Here is a 21,322-nt window from a genome sequence, read left to right as displayed (position 1 = left end):
TACATTTAGCATCCAATGTTGTAGTACATTATACGGACTTGGTATGCAGCTAAGGCTTTGTGCTTTCCATCCATCAGTCTTATTGACTTCTGAAATCTGATGGTCATTAGGATCTGCTACACAACAGATCTGTTATAATGGTCAGGGTTTGGTAATAATAGAGGCCAAGACGTCGTCATTTTCTGCTGAATACACAAATAATTTCCAAAAGGAACATTTTGGCATTTTGTATATGTTTTGTATATCCAACTCAGTTCATCCATTCCATAGATCTAGTGCAAATTAAAAAGGCCTATAGCTTTGGAATGGCTGAACAGATCAGTATAAATAAAACACCAAAATGCTCAGGGTGACCATGACATCATTACGTCATTGGGATTGTCGTGGGGCCTTAGCCTAAACGTGAGCAGAACTGAGCGCCTGTCATAATCTCATTTTCTTCGCTTCGACAACTTCCATTTGGAACCCATCGTATAATACTTGTATGTGATTGGAATGGATGCATTGTGAATAATATCAATCCTTATACACCAGGTCTCACCTATCCCGCCATCCCTCCCTCTCCCAGATACTACTAAGGTCCATCCCAGTGGTGCCTTCCAGGAATACGACCCACCTGCGGGCATGTCTTAGAGTTTCAGTGCTATAGCTAAACACAGTGGTACAATCTTCAGCCCCTACATTACATGTAAAGTTTCACATAAAAATAGATTACAATAATAAAAAAAATCGAGTGCAGTGCATAAACTACAGTGCCACTAATAGAAACATAGAAAAAGTCTGGAATTCATTGCACCTATTCTAAAACCAATGTGCACTATAAAAAGTGAGAGACGAAGACGACCCCTCGGAATGGGAAGGTCATCCGTCCACTCAGGAGGAAGAGCATCATTACATGATATGCGGTATCTCATATGGCTTATCAGAATGGAGCGCTATTGTGTAACTTCAGATCCATTTCATCCTTCATACTGTTGAGGTGCTCAGTATAGATTCTGCTACCTGCAGTATACGTCATGTATACGATCAGTGCCTGCATTAGATGCTTGGATTCCACATCAGTGGTGTAGGGAAATAAATACAGTTTGTCCCTTGGCTTTCCTGTTTTTTCCCTGCAGCTTGAAAAGCAAGTGATAAAAAAGTCCATTGAGCTGCTATAGAAAATGTATTAATCTAGTGCAAAACATAAAAACCACCCTGACCCGGCTTTACACTTTTGATTGTCTCTCATCGGACCACTCCTGCTTAGTGTTCTGCAGAGCTTGCGTCTTCTTCTCGTCCACTTGTACGTAGTCCACTCTCTGCTCTTCAGACAGGAAAGGTTTCTATGGTCGACAAGACATTGGGTTATAGCAGATACTAATGCAAGATACAAACGTAGCAACGATGCAAGATACAAACGTAGCAACGATGCAAGATACAAATGTAGTGACAATGCAAAATACAAATGTAGCAACGATGCAAGATACAAACGTAGCAACGATGCAAGATACAAATGTAGTGACAATGCAAAATACAAATGTAGCAATGAGGCAAGATACAAATGTAGCAACGATGCAAGATATAAATGCAGCAACAATGCAAGATATAAATGCAGCGACGATGCAAAATATAAATGCAGCGACGATGCAAGATACAAATGCAGCGACGATGCAAGGTACAAATGTAGCAAGGATGCAAGATACAAATGTAGCAACGATGCAAGATATAAATGTAGCAACGATGCAAGATATAAATGTAGCAACGATGCAAGATACAAATTTAGCAACGATGCAAGATACAAATGTAGCAACGATGCAAGATACAAATGCAGCAACGATGCAAGATATAAATGTAGCAACGATGCAAGATATAAATGTAGCAACGATGCAAGATGCAAATGTAGCAACGATGCAAGATATAAATGTAGCAACGATGCAAGATACAAATGCAGCAACGATGCAAGATACAAATGTAGCAACGATGCAAGATACAAATGTAGCAGAGCTGAGCTCTTCATATGTTACAACCCATAAGACATAGGGAACCCAACTACATTATCAAATGTGAAATGGCTGCCCTACATCTGGATATAAAGGGGTTGTTTTTTTTTATAATATTCCATTTTTTTTTATTGGTTTTCCCAAAATATTACAATCCCTGGGACATCAGTGATCTTGAGAATAATGGAGTCACAGTACTGATTTGGTGCTGTGCTGTGTGCTTTTGGCAGGTAAAATTGCGATGGAATCCTATGTCCACATCGTGGTAAAAATCACACTGCGGACATGCTGCGATTTCCAAAACTGGCGTGGTTTTGGAAATCGCAGCATGTCAATTATACCTACAGAAATGCCAGCGGTTTCCCCATAGGTATAATTGCAACAGAAAGTCCACGGAGGAAAACTCCTCAAACTTTCTGTCTAAAACGCTGCCGGAAGAACTGCCCCGTGGACCCTTAGTACAGCCATGTGTCTGTGCAGGGGAATTGCAGCAGAGCTTCATACAAATGCATGGGATTATGCTTTTAAAGACATCCATGTATTATTCATCTATTATCCAGCTATTATCTTCAGAAGAAGAACATAGGACAGGGTTGGATAGGATAGGATTGGATAGGGTACGATAGGATAGGGTAGGATAGGATAAGATAGAATAGGGTATGATAAGGTACCTTCTAAAAACATATTATTAACTAGATGAGCTGAATGAGAGGATGTGTTAGGACATATCAGAGGTTATATTTCCATGGTAAATATACGCCGGGCACACTGATCGCTGTAGATTTCTTACCTTTTGTACAGGAGACGGAGATGCAGAATTAAAGTCTAATGCCAGATAATCCAGATTGAACTTCCTAGGCCATGGGAAGCTGCCACTGCTGGGGGACGCCCCTTGTCTCTGCTCCTATACATGGAAATAAAAACAGGTTTAAAGGACCATCTTAGAAAACCCATTTTATATACCGTTTGGTACTTTTGAGTACAGTCTTATCTATTGGCCAGAGTAGAGAGAGGTTCGTTTTGGAGGACTTGTCCGATCTTATCCTACCCTACCATACACTATTCTACCCTATCTGATCCTATCCTACCTTATCGTACCCTGTTGTACCCTATTGTACACTATCCTACCCTATCCAATCCTATTCTAGCCTACCTTATCCTATCCTACCCTATCCTATTGTATCTTATCCTATCCTTTCCTACCTTAGCCTATCCTATCCGATCTTATCCTACCCTATCCTATCATACCCTACCCTATCCTACCTTCATACCCTATCCTACCCTACTCTACCCTATCATACCCTACCCTATCCTATCATACCCTACCCTATCCTATCATACCCTATCCTACCCTCATACCCTATCCTACCTTATCCTATCATACCCTATCCTACCCTCATACCCTATCCTACCCTCATACCCTATCCTATCCTACCCTATCCTACCCTCATACCCTATCCTACCCTCATACCCTATCCTATCCTACCTTATCCTATCATACCCTATCCTACCCTCATACCCTATCCTACCCTATCCTACCCTCATACCCTATCCTACCCTCATACCCTATCCTATCCTACCTTCATACCCTATCCTACCCTACCCTATCATACCCTATCCTATCATACCCTATCCTACCCTCATACCCTATCCTACCCTCATACCCTATCCTACCCTCATACCCTATCCTACCCTCATACCCTATCCTATCATACCCTATCCTACCCTCATACCCTATCCTACCCTCATACCCTATCCTACCCTCATACCCTATCCTACCCTATCCTACCCTAATACCCTATCCTACCCTCATACCCTATCCTATCCTACCTTATCCTATCATACCCTATCCTACCCTCATACCCTATCCTACCCTCATACCCTATCCTACCCTATCCTACCCTCATACCCTATCCTACCCTCATACCCTATCCTACCCTATCCTACCCTCATACCCTATCCTACCCTCATACCCTATCCTATCCTACCCTATCCTACCTTCATACCCTATCCTACCTTATCCTATCCTACCCTCATACCCTATCCTACCCTCATACCCTATCCTATCCTACCCTATCCTACCTTCATACCCTATCATACCCTATCCTATCATACCCTATCCTACCCTCATACCCTATCCTACCCTATCCTACCCTCATACCCTATCCTAGCTTATCCTATCCTACCCTATCCTATCCTCCATGTTATAGAGCACATTACATTATTACATTACATACATCAGTTATGAATGACACTTTCGTATATTTGGAGAAAACCAGCCTTGATGTCTTATGGGCTCCCTACAAGCATCACTTTTCTCTCCCCATGTTTTGTGTGGAATCCGAGCAGAAACCACACGGACCCCATTATAGTCTATAGAGTCCGTGGGTTTCCTAAGGTAACCACTTTTTAATGTGTATAGGTTTCCGTTCTGTGGTCCATGAGCAGACACCCCGAATGGAAACCTGAACACAGATGTGGACCTGGGCCTAAGATTTGCTCTTTTTACGCTGTAAGACAGTACAATAAAATAAGCTTCATCCACATGAACCAGAACATATATACAGTATATGGGTATTTTACTGCCTTTTTCTGACAAAATCCACCAGTTTGAGATCTGCGCTATAATTCTGGCAGACAGATGGCGAATACTTAAGGCAGTGGGATTTTAATGAGGCCATTACACAAAAAAAATAACAAAAATATCTTTTATTTATATGGTATGCATATTCAATGATAACGAAATGTACATGCAGATGGCCCTGAAGCCTGCGATGTATGGGAGGTTTATGGAAAGTGCTGACATATGGTCGCACGAGCTGCTAGCAGGCGCCCCAATCTATACATGGCATCGAGACTTCCACTGAATTAGGAAGAAATCTACAGCAACCTATTAGGTAATTCTCCGCCACAGGCAGAACTAGCGGGGTAGTAAATATGGCAGCCGCTAAGGAGTCCAACAAGACACCGAGTCCGCTCCACATACAGGAACGGTGTTAGTAATGAATATGTATGAGAGAGGGGGCGAGATAACCGAATAGGACCCGAGACTTCTGCTACACTATGCACACTCTCTACACTATGACATCACTTATCACTACATCACCCCCGCCCTGTACTGTGATAACGTTACATGTATCCCCCTGCTGTGTTGTCACCGTGTGCATGCCGCCATTCTGTGTGCTATTTCTGAATTACAATATCATTACGGTCTCCATCTTTGTACTGGGACAGAAGCGAGAGCGATATTCTGTATACATGATGGATTGTTTGTGCACTTCTGTATACTATGATAGCATTATGTGCATTATATCACTGTGTGTATTATCCTGTACTGTGACATCACTGTGTGTATTATCCCTGTACTGTGACATCACTGTGTGTATTATCTCTGTACTGTGACATCACTGTGTGTATTATCTCTGTACTGTGACATCACTGTGTGTATTATCCTGTACTGTGACATCACTGTGTGTATTATCTCTGTACTGTGACATCACTGTGTGTATTATCCCTGTACTGTGACATCACTGTGTGTATTATCCCTGTACTGTGACATCACTGTGTGTATTATCCTGTACTGTGACATCACTGTGTGTATTATCCCTGTACTGTGACATCACTGTGTGTATTATCTCTGTACTGTGACATCACTGTGTGTATTATCCCTGTACTGTGACATCACTGTGTGTATTATCCTGTACTGTGACATCACTGTGTGTATTATCCTGTACTGTGACATCACTGTGTGTATTATCCTGTACTGTGACATCACTGTGTGTATTATCCCTGTACTGTGACATCACTGTGTGTATTATCCTGTACTGTGACATCACTGTGTGTATTATCTCTGTACTGTGACATCACTGTGTGTATTATCTCTGTACTGTGACATCACTGTGTGTATTATCCTGTACTGTGACATCACTGTGTGTATTATCCTGTACTGTGACATCACTGTGTGTATTATCTCTGTACTGTGACATCACTGTGTGTATTATCCTGTACTGTGACATCACTGTGTGTATTATCTCTGTACTGTGACATCACTGTGTGTATTATCCCTGTACTGTGACATCACTGTGTGTATTATCCTGTACTGTGACATCACTGTGTGTATTATCTCTGTACTGTGACATCACTGTGTGTATTATCTCTGTACTGTGACATCACTGTGTGTATTATCCTGTACTGTGACATCACTGTGTGTATTATCCTGTACTGTGACATCACCGTGTGTATTATCCTGTACTGTGACATCACTGTGTGTATTATCTCTGTACTGTGACATCACTGTGTGTATTATCCTGTACTGTGACATCACTCTGTGTATTATCCCTGTACTGTGACATCACTGTGTGTATTATCCTGTACTGTGACATCACTGTGTGTATTATCCTGTACTGTGACATCACTGTGTGTATTATCCTGTACTGTGACATCACTGTGTGTATTATCCTGTACTGTGACATCACTGTGTGTATTATCCTGTACTGTGACATCACTGTGTGTATTATCCTGTACTGTGACATCACTGTGTGTATTATCTCTGTACTGTGACATCACTGTGTGTATTATCTCTGTACTGTGACATCACTGTGTGTATTATCTCTGTACTGTGACATCACTCTGTGTATTATCCCTGTACTGTGACATCACTGTGTGTATTATCTCTGTACTGTGACATCACTCTGTGTATTATCCCTGTACTGTGACATCACTGTGTGTATTATCTCTGTACTGTGACATCACTGTGTGTATTATCTCTGTACTGTGACATCACTGTGTGTATTATCCCTGTACTGTGACATCACTGTGTGTATTATCCTGTACTGTGACATCACTGTGTGTATTATCCTGTACTGTGACATCACTGTGTGTATTATCCTGTACTGTGACATCACTGTGTGTATTATCTCTGTACTGTGACATCACTGTGTGTATTATCCCTGTACTGTGACATCACTGTGTGTATTATCTCTGTACTGTGACATCACTGTGTGTATTATCTCTGTACTGTGACATCACTGTGTGTATTATCCTGTACTGTGACATCACTGTGTGTATTATCCTGTACTGTGACATCACTGTGTGTATTATCCCTGTACTGTGACATCACTGTGTGTATTATCTCTGTACTGTGACATCACTGTTCCATTACCATTTGTGGCCTCATTGTAGGACTTCTCTCTTGTTTCTGTGACCCCCCCCATGAATTATCCCTGTATATGAGTGAGACGTTGTGAAGTCCATAATGCTGATAAGCTTTGCATGTTCTGCACTTGATGCTGGGGGTGGTCATGATGCTGTAAGTCTACTTTTCTATGGGACATTTGAGTTACTGGAAAACCAGATCTTGAATCAGCCTGAGATGTAATACCAGCCACAGACCATAGACAAGGGTGGCGCTGTTTCTTAAATAAGAGCAGATATATATATACACTCACCGGCCACTTTATTAGGTACACCTGTCCAACTGCTCGTTAACACTTAATTTCTAATCAGCCAATCACATGGCGGCAACTCAGTGCATTTCAGCATGTAGACATGGTCAAGACAATCTCCTGCAGTTCAAACCGAGCATCAGTATGGGGAAGAAAGGTGATTTGAGTGCCTTTGAACGTGGCATGGTTGTTGGTGCCAGAAGGGCTGGTCTGAGTATTTCAGAAACTGCTGATCTACTGGGATTTTCACGCACAACCATCTCTAGGGTTTACAGAGAATGGTCCGAAAAAGAAAAAACATCCAGTGAGCGGCAGTTCTGTGGGGGGCGGAAATGCGTTGTTGATGCCAGAGGTCAGAGGAGAATGGCCAGACTGGTTCCAGCTGATAGAAAGGCAACAGTGACTCAAATAGCCACCCGTTACAACCAAGGTAGCCAGAAGAGCATCTCTGAACGCCGCACAGTACGTCCAACTTTGAGGCTACAGATGGGCTACAGCAGCAGAAGACCACACCGGGGGCCACTCCTTTCAGCTAAGAACAGGAAACTGAGGCTACAATTTGCACAAGCTCATCGAAATTGGACAATTGAAGATTGGAAAAACGTTGCCTGGTCTGATGAGTCTCGATTTCTGCTGCGACATTCGGATGGTAGGGTCAGAATTTGGCGTCAACAACATGAAAGCATGGATCCATCCTGCCTTGTATCGGTAACGGTTCAGGCTGGTGGTGGTGGTGTCATGGTGCGGGGAATATTTTCTTGGCACTCTTTGGGCCCCTTGGTACCAATTGAGCATCGTTACAACGCCAAAGCCTACCTGAGTATTGTTGCTGACCATGTCCATCCCTTTATGACCACAATGTACCCAACATCTGATGGCTACTTTCAGCAGGATAATGCAATGCCATGTCATAAAGCTGGAATCATCTCAGACTGGTTTCTTGAACATGACAATGAGTTCACTGTACTCCAATGGCCTCCACAGTCACCAGATCTCAATCCAATAGAGGAGCATCTTTGGGATGTGGTGGAACAGGAGATTCGCATCATGGATGTGCAGCCGACAAATCTGCGACTGCAACTGTGTGATGCCATCATGTCAATATGGACCAAAATCTCTGAGGAATGCTTCCAGCACCTTGTTGTATCTATGCCACAAAGAATTGAGGCAGTTCTGAAGGCAAAAGGGGGTCCAACCCGTTACTAGCATGGTGGACCTAATAAAGTGGCCGGTGAGTGTATTTTTTTCTTAAATGAAGATGATATAAGAGCCCTAACCTGCTCTAGTGAATATGGATAATCTATATATTATATTATAAAGCCCCTGTAATACCCACAGTAAGAATGCGCTTGCTATAGCGGAGCTGCTGTAGACACAAGACATTTACCATTGTTATATAGCTCTGCTCCTCTTCTCCTGAGACAGAACTGGTGAAGATATTTGCTGAGCTAATACAGTCAATTTCTGGGGAGATAAAGCTGGTCCGATTGCTAGGAAGAAAAACATGGAAGAGGTCAGACAAGCATGTTACAGATGCTCTGAATCCCGGCCAACTCCTGACATTGCACATATGTCCTATAAACACGGCCTTCTTCTGCTGCTTCGGTAAGAATAACAGTATAGAAGGGAGCTGTGGCAGGCAGGGGTCAGTCCTTGTCCAGATAGGCACGTCCATGGTAAACACTGCCCTGCCATTCAGATGAATGAGTATATGAAGCCCGGCAGACATGAGATGTCTCCAATGTGCCGAGCAGCTGTGTCCTCATGTAATATTTATTTGCATCTCATCCAAAGGCTGGGTCTGATTCATACCTTAGCCTATTTCTCTTCTCTTTGTCATATTTGCTTTACGAGACGCTGGGGGCTGTATTACTGAGCTGATCGTTTTCCTGCCAATGTTTAGGTTTGCAGCTGTGCTGAAAAGTGACGCACGAGATTCTATGATATGATGTTTACAAAGCACTAAAACCTGATAAATATTAGTGTCGCTTAACCGAATGGGAGGAATAACAGGAGCCCCCTTAAGAGGTCACCAGGACGGGTGCGGCCTCTACTGGCTGGGAGGAACGGGCTATATCACATGATAAATGGCAACCTCAATGGCTAATAGAAGGCTTGTAGGACTGGAAATCTGTATCACATATGCAAATACAAGATGTCAGGTCTGGATGAAAGAAACTTCAAGGAATCATCATATAGCAGATGGGAATGGGGACAGGGGTGCAACTATGTATTGTGCTACACTATATATATATATATATATATATATATATATATATATATATATATATATATATATATATATATATATAACATACACAAGTCTCTGCTATTATGCCAGGACTATGGGGACTACACTTTATATACTGCTTTAGTCTAACAAGTCTCAGAATTATCTATTCTACTACTTTCTGAAGTTCAACAGAACAGGACATGTCACAGAGACCTGTATGGAGAGCCCTGTTGTATAACAGTAACTAATACAAGATCCAGTAATAGGGAGTTCAGTCCCCGGATCCTAAGGGGCCCCAAAGTATTCTCTATAACATAAGAGCACAGCAGTATTATAGATAGGACATGGAATACAGCCATACACCGCTGGATAAATCATAGGGGCTTGGATTGTCCCCAGGAGTCCGGTCTTTGAGGGTCCTCGTAATCTAGCCATACACATTCAAGACTTTGTCCTATTGACAGTTCTTCTTCCTGATATATCCAAGTACATGGGCAGGTGTAGAGGGGAATGAATTGCTGCTAAATACCTCTGGCGGCGGCTTGTCTACACTGAGAACAAAAGATTCATGTTCAACATGTCTGATACTTTTATATCTGACATTGACAAAACGTTGACGGAATATCAAATACACGTTACATAGATGGCCGTCTGAATCTATGCTTTATAATGTGTATTTCCTCCATAAAGATAGACATTAGATAGATAGATAGGAGATAGATAGATAGATAGATAGATAGATAGATAGATAGGAGATAGATAGATAGGAGATAGATAGATAGATAGATAGATAGATAGGAGATAGATAGATAGATAGATAGATAGATAGATAGATAGATAGATAGATAGGAGATAGATAGATAGGAGATAGATAGATAGATAGATAGATAGATAGGAGATAGATAGATAGATAGATAGATAGATAGATAGATAGGAGATAGATAGATAGATAGATAGATAGATAGATAGATAGGAGATAGATAGATAGATAGGAGATAGATAGATAGGAGATAGATAGATAGATAGATAGATAGATAGATAGGAGATAGATAGATAGATAGATAGATAGATAGATAGATAGTAGATAGATAGGAGATAGATAGATAGATAGATAGATAGATAGATAGATAGGAGATAGATAGATAGATAGATAGATAGGAGATAGATAGATAGATAGGAGATAGATAGATAGATAGATAGATAGATAGATAGGAGACAGATAGATAGGAGATAGATAGATAGATAGATAGATAGATAGATAGATAGAAGATAGATAGATAGGAGATAGATAGATAGATAGATAGATAGATAGATAGATAGGAGATAGATAGATAGATAGATAGATAGATAGGAGATAGATAGATAGATAGGAGATAGATAGATAGATAGATAGATAGATAGATAGATAGATAGATAGATAGATAGGAGATAGATAGATAGATAGATAGATAGATAGATAGATAATAGATAGATAGGAGATAGATAGATAGATTAGGAGATAGATAGGTAGATAGGAGATAGATAGATAGGAGATAGATAGATAGATAGATAGATAGATAGATAGATAGATAGGAGATAGATAGATAGATAGATAGATAGATAGATAGATAGGAGATAGATAGATAGGAGATAGATAGATAGATAGATAGATAGATAGATAGATAGGAGATAGATAGATAGATAGATAGATAGATAGGAGATAGATAGATAGGAGATAGATAGATAGATAGATAGATAGATAGATAGATTAGGAGATAGATAGATAGATAGGAGATAGATAGATAGATAGATAGGAGATAGATAGATAGATAGATAGGAGATAGATAGATAGATAGGAGATAGATAGATAGATAGATAGGAGATAGATAGATAGATAGATAGATAGATAGATAGATAGATAGATAGATTAGGAGATAGATAGGTAGATAGGAGATAGATAGATAGGAGATAGATAGATAGATAGATAGGAGATAGATAGATAGATAGATAGATAGATAGATAGGAGATAGATAGATAGATAGATAGATAGATAGATTAGGAGATAGATAGATAGATAGATAGATAGGAGATAGATAGATAGGAGATAGATAGATAGATAGATAGATAGATAGATAGATAGATAGATAGATAGATCTGCTATGGATGGGTAAGTCAGTAACAATATACACAATAACAATACATACATGTGAATACTTACTAAGGCACTGTCCATGTTCTGGTCACTGTAGCGTGTTCTCGTATCGTAGAAAGACTCCGCAGGTCCAGGGGTGGAGGTCGCACTATAGACATAAGGTTTTTGGTTCATTGACTATATGATACAGGTGACTCCTACCTCTATATTAGAACATTCTGTACACTACTTTAACCTCAATCTTTTTGATATAATGCAATGCACAAACGTTCCCACTAGAAGTTCTTACATCCTTGTGTCCATGTTGGAATTGTTAGCAGCAGCCCCATGTATCAGTACACGAGGGTCCCTTTAGATTTTGGATAGACAAACTGTTTGAAACTCAGGAGTGGCTAGAAAACATGATTTCACGAAATACACACGACTTACTTTTTCGCCGAGGTTTAAGGTCTCGATTTACAGGAGGAGGTTCCAGGTCGGCTGGCAGATCCGGCAATGGACTGGTAACCTTTGAGCTGACTGATGTTGGGAAGGTGAAAGCTGCCGTGATCGGACTCATTGGTATATATCCATCCGTGCTACTGTCTGACTCCGAAACTGGGGGAGAGGCGTTGGGGATCATGGGCACGTAACTGTCTTCAGAACAGTCTGATGTGAAGGAGTAAAGTGGTGTGAACCTTGGCTAAAGGACGCAACGGAAAATAGAAATATTACAGAACAGCAAGAAAGACGCGTTGTATCGTGACACACATAATATACAGCGGAATGGCTACATAGGCTCAGATACAATACTGCCGTTACTAGCATTGTCTATAACTCGATTCTTATTATTTCCAGGTCTTTTGTCAAAGATCCAGCAAAGTGATTGCAAAATTCTTGCTACTTAAAAATAGGAAATTTGTTCACGCTGCAGTAAATTTTATGTTTTTTAGCAAAAAAATAATATAGGTTAAATGATATCAGTCCAATTACCGCATGTAAAGGACATAGACATAGCAACACAAAAATAATATCCCTTTTAAGGATGTGGATATTAGGATTGGAGATCACCGCTTGTAATGTGAGACGTCTCATAGGTGTAATTCCACATCTGTCCACAGGGCGCCTCCACTCAGCATAGAATAAGAAGTGTCTGTTATCTCCAATGTTACAATTCGGCTTCTATTGTTATATATGTGATATACTGTATATATATGTCTATGATATATATGTCATCATTCTTCCCTGTATTATACAGTCTTTCAGGATCTGACTGCTACATTATCAGTATACGGAGTCTAATGTAAGGAATAGGATATACATAAAAGACCCAATAAATCCCCAGGGCCGATCCTGTCTTTGCTTACTCGGCCACAACCATGGTGTTCCCATACACTCTTGGGGCTATTGTAGATAACTATTGGTCTCGTTCCGAACACCGTTGTGACCAGGCGTCACGTGTGTATACAGTCATACATCTATGAGGTCACGTAAGCCAAGACCGATGATATATCAGGTCCGTAATGGGTCTTTTATCATTTTATACCATCTATCCCTTTTGGCCAATTTTTTTCTGAATTTAGAAAACTCATTTAACCATATCACCACCATGTCAGATATTAAAGGGTTTCTCCAAGATTATGTTATTCCTATAAAATTGGTGGGGGTCCAACACACTCACCTATCAGCTGCTTTATGAGGCTATGGCATGGAGATGAGCCCTGTGGACTAAGCAGAGCGCCATCAATTGTTTAGTGGCTGGGCCTGGTATTGCAGCTCAATCCCATTCATTTGAATACGACTGAGCTGCTGTATGGCCACGATACACGAACAAACGTGATGTCACCGGCCTGAGAAATGGAAGCCGGAGCAATAAATCCCTCTGACAGATGAGGGGTATCTGGGTGTTGGACCCCCAACAATCTCATATTGTAGTCAAGTGATAGAATCATTGTAGATACCAACCAGATTTAAGCTGAGCCTCTTATCTCTACTTCTTAAGGAGTTGTCTTCCGAGTCACCTGAAAAGGAGAAATTTATTTTGTCACATTTCATCTCCATAGGTAAACTACTACAATAGTACTTTGTAATAACCCCCCAGCCATGGCTTGTGTAGCTCTGTAGATGCTTGTGACTATAATGTGACAATAATGTGACATAGATCTCTACACATCCATTCAGATCTAGAGAACAGTCACATAACGCGTGACCTTACCCCGCTACAATTCTGTTTCTAGGCTAATATTCCCCAATGAGGGTTCGTATTAGAAGGTATCTCTTATAGGGGACGCCTACATGATGGGGTAGACAGGCCTGGACCACCATAAGGACATAGTGGGGATGTAATGACCCAAACTATCCGCATCTCAGGGATTCATGGAGCTAGTAATGATCCACAGGACTACACGTCACAATACTGTGGAGGTAACGCTATAATACATGTGTACACGAAGCCTGTGTGTATTTAGCACACGCATGGTAGGACAGAAGATAACATAAGCCGTTTGCTATCAAATTTTCCATTATACCTGCCGATAACCAAATAAGTAAAGAAGGTTAATGTCCAGTTACCTGACCGGACAGCCATTGTGCCAAGTGTGCAAAACATACTTAATACTAAATCATTCCAAGAACCCACATTTATCCGCTGTCCACAGGATAGAGACAAGACAAGAAGATCATCTCCATCCATCCGGACATTACATAGAGGGGGCACAGGGCTCATACATGACCAGCGCCTTCTTCTAACTGTGCACATGCAGATAGGAATAAAGAATGAGGTACGACCCCCCGTCTAGTATGGGGTAAGTGATAGATATTCATCATGGGAATACCTTTTTAGGCTGAGGCCCCACATAGCGAGTTGCAGCCAAAAAGCGTTACAGGAAAAACTGTATCAGAAACACATTATGTTTTTTTGCACCGTTTTCCTCTATGGACTCTCCGCTTCCATTATACAGAAAACGCAAATGTTCCTTGCAATGGTTTCTGTCATCGCAGCATGTCCGCTGTGGATATTTTTCTGCGACGTGTGGACGGGATTAGCCAGAATCTCATCCCCTTTGCATTACAGTAAAATGCTGCGGTTTTTGCTTCACCGTGTTCTCTATATGGGGCCCGGCCTTAGTTAATGTGTAGTTCTATATACCTTTGTACCATGTCATGTGCCGGAGAATGGCCCGCTCAGTAAAAGAATAAAACCTCTGACTGTCTCCAAAATCCAAGGCACATGAAGATACAATATGGACCCAAAGCCATAGATACAGATATGAGGTGTAACATACGGCACAGCAAACAATAAAGCAGCGATACAGGGTATTGTCACCCCACAAGCACACTTAGGGGATGTTCACATGAATTTTTTTTGCATTTTCTTTTGCACAATGCGTTTTTTGATGTGTTTTTTTTTTATTCCAGTACTCTGGACCGGGAAAATCCTAGCGGTCTTGGAAAATCCTAGCGGTCTTGGAAAATGCTAGCGGTCTTCAATGCAGTTTTGCAAAAACCACTTAAAAAAGTATTGTGTCTTATTTGCCTCTCATTCATTTCAATTGTTTTTTTTACACCAGAATCCGCCTGAAGATAGTTAGGGTATGTTCACACAGCGAAACCTTTTCCAGCATGTGACTTCTCCATGCGGCTAGCCACAATGGGATGCCAGTGCAGTGCATTGGCACGGAATCTGCGTCAAAATCCAACTAAAAAAAAACGCCTCCCATTGAATTCAATGGGTTCCTTTTTCCGTGAGTGGTTTGTTCCCGCTCGCAAAAAAAGGAAGCGCCATGCCCATTCTTGAGGCGGATTCTGCAGCGGAATCCGCGGTGCGACCCCTCCCTCCTGACCAGACCCATTCATTTGGGCTTAATCTGGAGCAGAATGCCACGATTGGATGCCGTTGCACTGTATACACTGCACCGGCATCAAGTTGCAGCTAGCTGGTTTTTGGACCAGATTCCGAGGCGTCCTCCGCGTCAATATCCGGTCCAAAAAACCCCTGTGTGAACCCGGCTTAAGATTTACAAGAAATCAGCTGGAGGAAAAAAAACTGTCTCCATTTGAAATGAATGGGAGGTGTTTTGAGGCCGATTCCCTATTGCAAAAATTCAGTGTGAACCCATGGTTGCCGCAACTCTCAGGCCCGGTTCACATCGACATTCGGGTTTCTATTCGGAGAATCCGCTTGCAGTACTTTTCTCTCTGCATGTTGCGTGCGGAAACCACATGGACCCCATTATAGTCTATGGGATCCACGGGTTTCCTTAGGTAACCGTCCCATGGAGTCTCCACATGTAATCTTGGCTTGCTGAACAACAGTTGTAACCTCCACCTATATAAGTTGGATATACAACAAATGTGATTGGTGGAGGTCCAAAATAAGAATGGGGTCCCTTGTCCTTTGGTTGAATGGAGCGCCATGGTCAAGTATATGGACTGCAGCTCATTCAGAGTCTATGGGATTGCTGAAGATAGTGAGTCCAGTTGTCGACTATCTCTAGCAGTCCCTTGACGTAATACCCTGCAAGCTCAATCATTGCTCCATTCAAGTGGGGGACATGGGGTCCCTGTTTTCATAACCCCAATGATCAATCACTTATCACCTATCCTGGGGTTAAGCTACTCTCTTCAGACAACCCCTTTAAACCTTTCGATTCTCTCTCCATTGGTTCCTGCAGTGCGTATTCTTTTCTAAGTACCAGACTCCATTGTAGACAATGCCGAGATGGTCATAGACGCGTATAATAATAATAACGGTGCAATAGCCGGCTTTCCATGGAGACACAACAGTGCGGGTCTTTTCACCTTCCTGTATACACGGGGTTTTTGGTTTCACGATGACCCATAAGTGTAAATGCCGGCCCATGGATGGCCACTTACATAAACCACTCGGGTCTCCATTTTACACGTAATATACTATGTTTACCTTTCCAGTTCCTAACATTGTCCAGACTGGATAGTGAAATTCTTCTGGGCACCATTCCAGGTAAACAATGTCCATTCTGGATAATTCCACTGGAAATCACCTCGGGCCTCGCTTCAGGAAAGTGGTTTGGTTTCGGCGGTCTTGGTGGCGGGGTGATCGGTAATATTTCACTGTCACTAACTCCACTGTGGTTTTTCTCAGCTGGAAATGTCTGTGTGGAAGAAGGTCCCAGCAGTGGCGAGGAGGAGGAAAAGTCACTGGATGAACTGTTGGATTCGAGGTCTTTGAGTATAACAAAGGTGGTCGGTGGCATGTGGTTGTGGTGGAAGTTCACGTTGTAGAGAGTCTGGTTAGCAGGGTGCTGGGATGGGAGGCAGTCGAGAAACACGTCATCGCAAGACGTCTGCTCCAAGGACTTGTCCGAGTTCGATGAAGCGTCACACCTGGAATGAAACAGAAAATATGGAGTTAAAATACTATAAAAAGTTATGTATAATATAGGCAGGATAGCAGTGGGAAGGGGACAAAGCTTCCTGGCCCCTAAGGATACAAGAACTGGAGATTTATAAGCCGTGGAAGGTTGTTCCAAACCTTGTAATAATGCCTAGAAGTGGTTGGCACTTTTATAAAGCTCCTCGACCCCAATGCAGAATTTATAAGGGGGCTCCTACCCCTTCCGGGGTCCGGAATCCATCGGCGCACCCGCTATAGCTATACTCCTGCATATAAGGAGCCGTGACCCAAAGTAACACTTAAGTCCTATCACTACCCATTTTGTGGATTTACTGCAGGACGTTAAGGGGTCTGTGAAGGCCGAGATGGAGCATGGAGATCATCCGAGCCTTTACCCACAGACCTGTTCCTCCACACTCCCTTATGGAGACAGATGAGTACAGCACTATTATAATCCCATAGAAGCAGGGGTGTAACTACCAGGGTAGCGGCTGCCACAGGGCCCGGGACATTAGAGGGCCCGGCAGTAGCCACTACCGCAGAAAATTTTTTTCTTTAATAGGCCGTTACCTGGCTCCTGCTCATGGCCGCCTGCACTTCCCCTTCTATGGAGCCTGGATCGGTAAGTGAGACACCACAAAACCCCCACTTTTCAGACCCCCAAGTATAATGATCAGAGGGCTAGGGATTGGTGAGGGAACATAAAAAAAACCCTGTTACTGACCTCTCCTACACTCCGGAAGGGTTTCCAGCCTACTTGGCGATGACTTAATGTAGGCCAGGGCTTGCGTCCTTATGTGTCGCAACGCAAGCGTGGCTCATGTGACCTCTGGTCCATCATTGAAGATGGCCGACATCAGCAGGGATTGTGCCGGAGCCCGAGAGAGGTAAGTAACAGTGTTTTTTATGTTTGTATCCTCCCCTGGGTCTCTGATTATTATACTCGGGGGTCTGAAAAGAACCCAGAGTATAATAATTGTTCATGGGTGGTCCACAATGGAGCACAATACTGTGTGCAGGGGTCACTATGGTGCAATAATACTGTGTGCAAGGGCCACTATGGGACATAATACTGTGTGCAGGGGCCACTATGGGACAGAATACTGTGTGCAGAGGCCACTATGGGACATAATACTGTGTGCAGGGGTCACTATGGTGCAATAATACTGTGTGCAGGGGCCACTATGGGACATAATACTGTGTGCAGGGGTCACTATGGGGGATAATACTGTGTGCAGGGGCCACTATGGGACATAATACTGTGTGCAGGGGTCACTATGGTGCAATAATACTGTGTGCAGGGGCCACTATGGGACATAATACTGTGTGCAGGGGCCACTATGGGGTATAATACTGTGTGCAGGGGCCACTATGGGGGATAATACTGTGTGCAGGGGCCACTATGGGACATAATACTGTGTGCAGGGGACACTATGGGGTATAATACTGTGTGCAGGGGCCACTATGGGACATAATACTGTGTGCAGGGGCCACTATGGGACATAATACTGTGTGCAGGGGCCACTATGGGGCATAATACTGTGTGCAGGGGCCACTATGGGGGATAATACTGTGTGCAGGGGCCACTATGGGGCATAATACTGTGTACAGGGGCCACTATGGGGCATAATACTGTGTGCAGGGGCCACTATGGGACATAATACTGTGTGCAGGGGTCACTATGGGACATAATACTGTGTGCAGGGGCCACTATGGGGCATAATACTGTGTGCAGGGGCCACTATGGGGCATAATACTGTGTGCAGGGGCCACTATGGGGCATAATACTGTGTGCAGGGGCCACTATGGGGCATAATACTGTGTGCAGGGGCCACTATGGGACATAATACTGTGTGCAGGGGCCACTATGGGACATAATACTGTGTGCAGGGGTCACTATAGGACATAATACTGTGTGCAGGGGCCACTATGGGACATAATACTGTGTGCAGGGGCCACTATGGGACATAATACTGTGTGCAGGGGCCACTATGGGGTATAATACTGTGTGCAGGGACCACTATGGGGCATAATACTGTGTGCAGGGGCCACTATGGGACATAGTACTGTGTGCAGGGGTCACTATGGTGCAATAATACTGTGTGCAGGGGCCACTATGGGACATAATACTGTGTGCAGGGGCCACTATGGGGCATAATACTGTGTGCAAGGGCCACTATGGGACATAATACTGTGTGCAGGGGCCACTATGGGACAGAATACTGTGTGCAGAGGCCACTATGGGACATAATACTGTGTGCAGGGGTCACTATGGTGCAATAATACTGTGTGCAGGGGCCACTATGGGACATAATACTGTGTGCAGGGGTCACTATGGGGGATAATACTGTGTGCAGGGGCCACTATGGGACATAATACTGTGTGCAGGGGTCACTATGGTGCAATAATACTGTGTGCAGGGGCCACTATGGGACATAATACTGTGTGCAGGGGCCACTATGGGGTATAATACTGTGTGCAGGGGCCACTATGGGGGATAATACTGTGTGCAGGGGCCACTATGGGACATAATACTGTGTGCAGGGGACACTATGGGGTATAATACTGTGTGCAGGGGCCACTATGGGACATAATACTGTGTGCAGGGGCCACTATGGGACATAATACTGTGTGCAGGGGCCACTATGGGGCATAATACTGTGTGCAGGGGTCACTATGGGGCATAATACTGTGTACAGGGGCCACTATGGGGCATAATACTGTGTGCAGGGTCCACTATGGGGGATAATACTGTGTGCAGGGGCCACTATGGGGCATAATACTGTGTGCAGGGGCCACTATGGGACATAATACTGTGTACAGGAAGGCGGGGGGGGGGGGGAGAGAAGGGGGGTTGCCCGCAGGTCGGGGGCTCAATAGTTCACCAGGGGGCACCGCCATTCCTAGTTCCGCCATTGTATAGAAGTGGTGGTTGTGCATTGGGTATTACTGCGCCGTACACACAGGAGATTGGTAAACATACATGACACTTTTCTCAATTTTTGCAAAACAAAATAAGGATTGCACATTATCACAGAATAGTCGCTGCAAACAGCTGCGGAACATAAAAGTAAAACATCACTTCTCATGGAATTTGGTAACATTTGGCATCGACACAGCAGAAATGTTTCAGATGAGAAGAAATCGGCGTCTTGTGCCAATGTCCACGATGAAGAGTGAGTCTTCCCATACTTGTCAGCACACAAGATGGCAAAGCTCTTGTTTATACGATACAACGCGCTCCTCATCTGTTTAAGATGCATTGGGCTATTTTTAACTAAAGTCAGAGTTTTCCGTCCTCCATCTGATTCTCACAGATGATACCAAGTGGGAGGGACGACACGATCTCAGCGAGTGTCATGAAGTAAGAACACTCAGTTCTGTTCTGCCTGGATCAAAGATTAAGTGAAACGTCTTCACTGAGGAGAAGGCACATTAATCTCGTCTTATAGCTTCATCCCTGTTATATGGAGACTACGTTTGGAAAATTATATTTAGTGGAACGTCAAAATGACACAGTGGTCAGGACAGGACTGGGGTCTTGGGTTTGAATCCGCATCTACATGGAGTTTGTATGTTCTCCTCGTGTTTGTGTTGGTTTCCTCCAGGTACTCCGGTTTCCTCCGACATATTGATAGGGAATTTACACCGTGATTCCAACGACTCTACAATATTTGTATAGGGCTGGGGAGTCTGTTGGCGCCATATAAGTGAAATAAATATATAAAGGGGTTCCATCACCCCAAACACACTCCAAGGATATCTCCTTGCTCTGAATCTTTGCCTCTACCCTTGGAGATTCCTCCAGGAAGTTTCTTCTGCAGAACAGTTTCTGCAAACTGACCTCAGGAAGTTTCATCTCAAGGGGTAGGGATGAAAACTATTCCACTGCAAAAGGATATTGGTCGCTGTGGATTTCCCAAATAATGTGATATGAATGTTATTATGTGGGCCCCTACTAAATAAGGGTGCAGAACAGACTGCAAGACACATCACGCCGGCCTATATGCGGGAGTGACAAGCTGCTTTTTGCAAGAACGGTTTTCATGTGCATGATCTGTACATGACTATCTTACATAGGGGGATATCTTACTTCCATATGTGCATTGGGTATAATCCAGTATAATTGGGTTTGGGTTATCTTTAGTGCACTTACTATGAGCGGAGAGAATCGGCTGC

At 43.0% G+C, this 21,322-nt stretch overlaps 1 protein-coding gene across 1 annotated transcript in view; it reads right to left on the bottom strand.

The window, feature by feature from the left end:
• Positions 1-295: 295 nt before the first annotated feature.
• Positions 296-21,322, bottom strand: part of GAB3 (GRB2 associated binding protein 3) — a 79,529-nt gene continuing 58,502 nt past the window's right edge. The window contains exons 4-10 of the mRNA XM_075259487.1: positions 16,691-17,133; positions 13,735-13,790; positions 12,220-12,472; positions 11,857-11,938; positions 8,814-8,916; positions 2,773-2,886; positions 296-1,325 (exon numbers count right to left, since the gene is read on the bottom strand). Of these exons, the coding sequence (XP_075115588.1) occupies positions 1,209-1,325; positions 2,773-2,886; positions 8,814-8,916; positions 11,857-11,938; positions 12,220-12,472; positions 13,735-13,790; positions 16,691-17,133 (1,168 nt within the window). The 3' untranslated portion in view covers positions 296-1,208. The remainder of the gene's footprint in view (positions 1,326-2,772; positions 2,887-8,813; positions 8,917-11,856; positions 11,939-12,219; positions 12,473-13,734; positions 13,791-16,690; positions 17,134-21,322) is intronic.

The sequence above is a fragment of the Leptodactylus fuscus genome, chromosome 11 (genome assembly GCF_031893055.1).
Source record: "Leptodactylus fuscus isolate aLepFus1 chromosome 11, aLepFus1.hap2, whole genome shotgun sequence".
Taxonomy (NCBI): Eukaryota; Metazoa; Chordata; class Amphibia; order Anura; family Leptodactylidae; genus Leptodactylus; species Leptodactylus fuscus.
The sequence above is the reverse complement of the archived record's forward strand: the minus strand, read 5'-3'. Positions and strand labels throughout refer to the sequence as shown.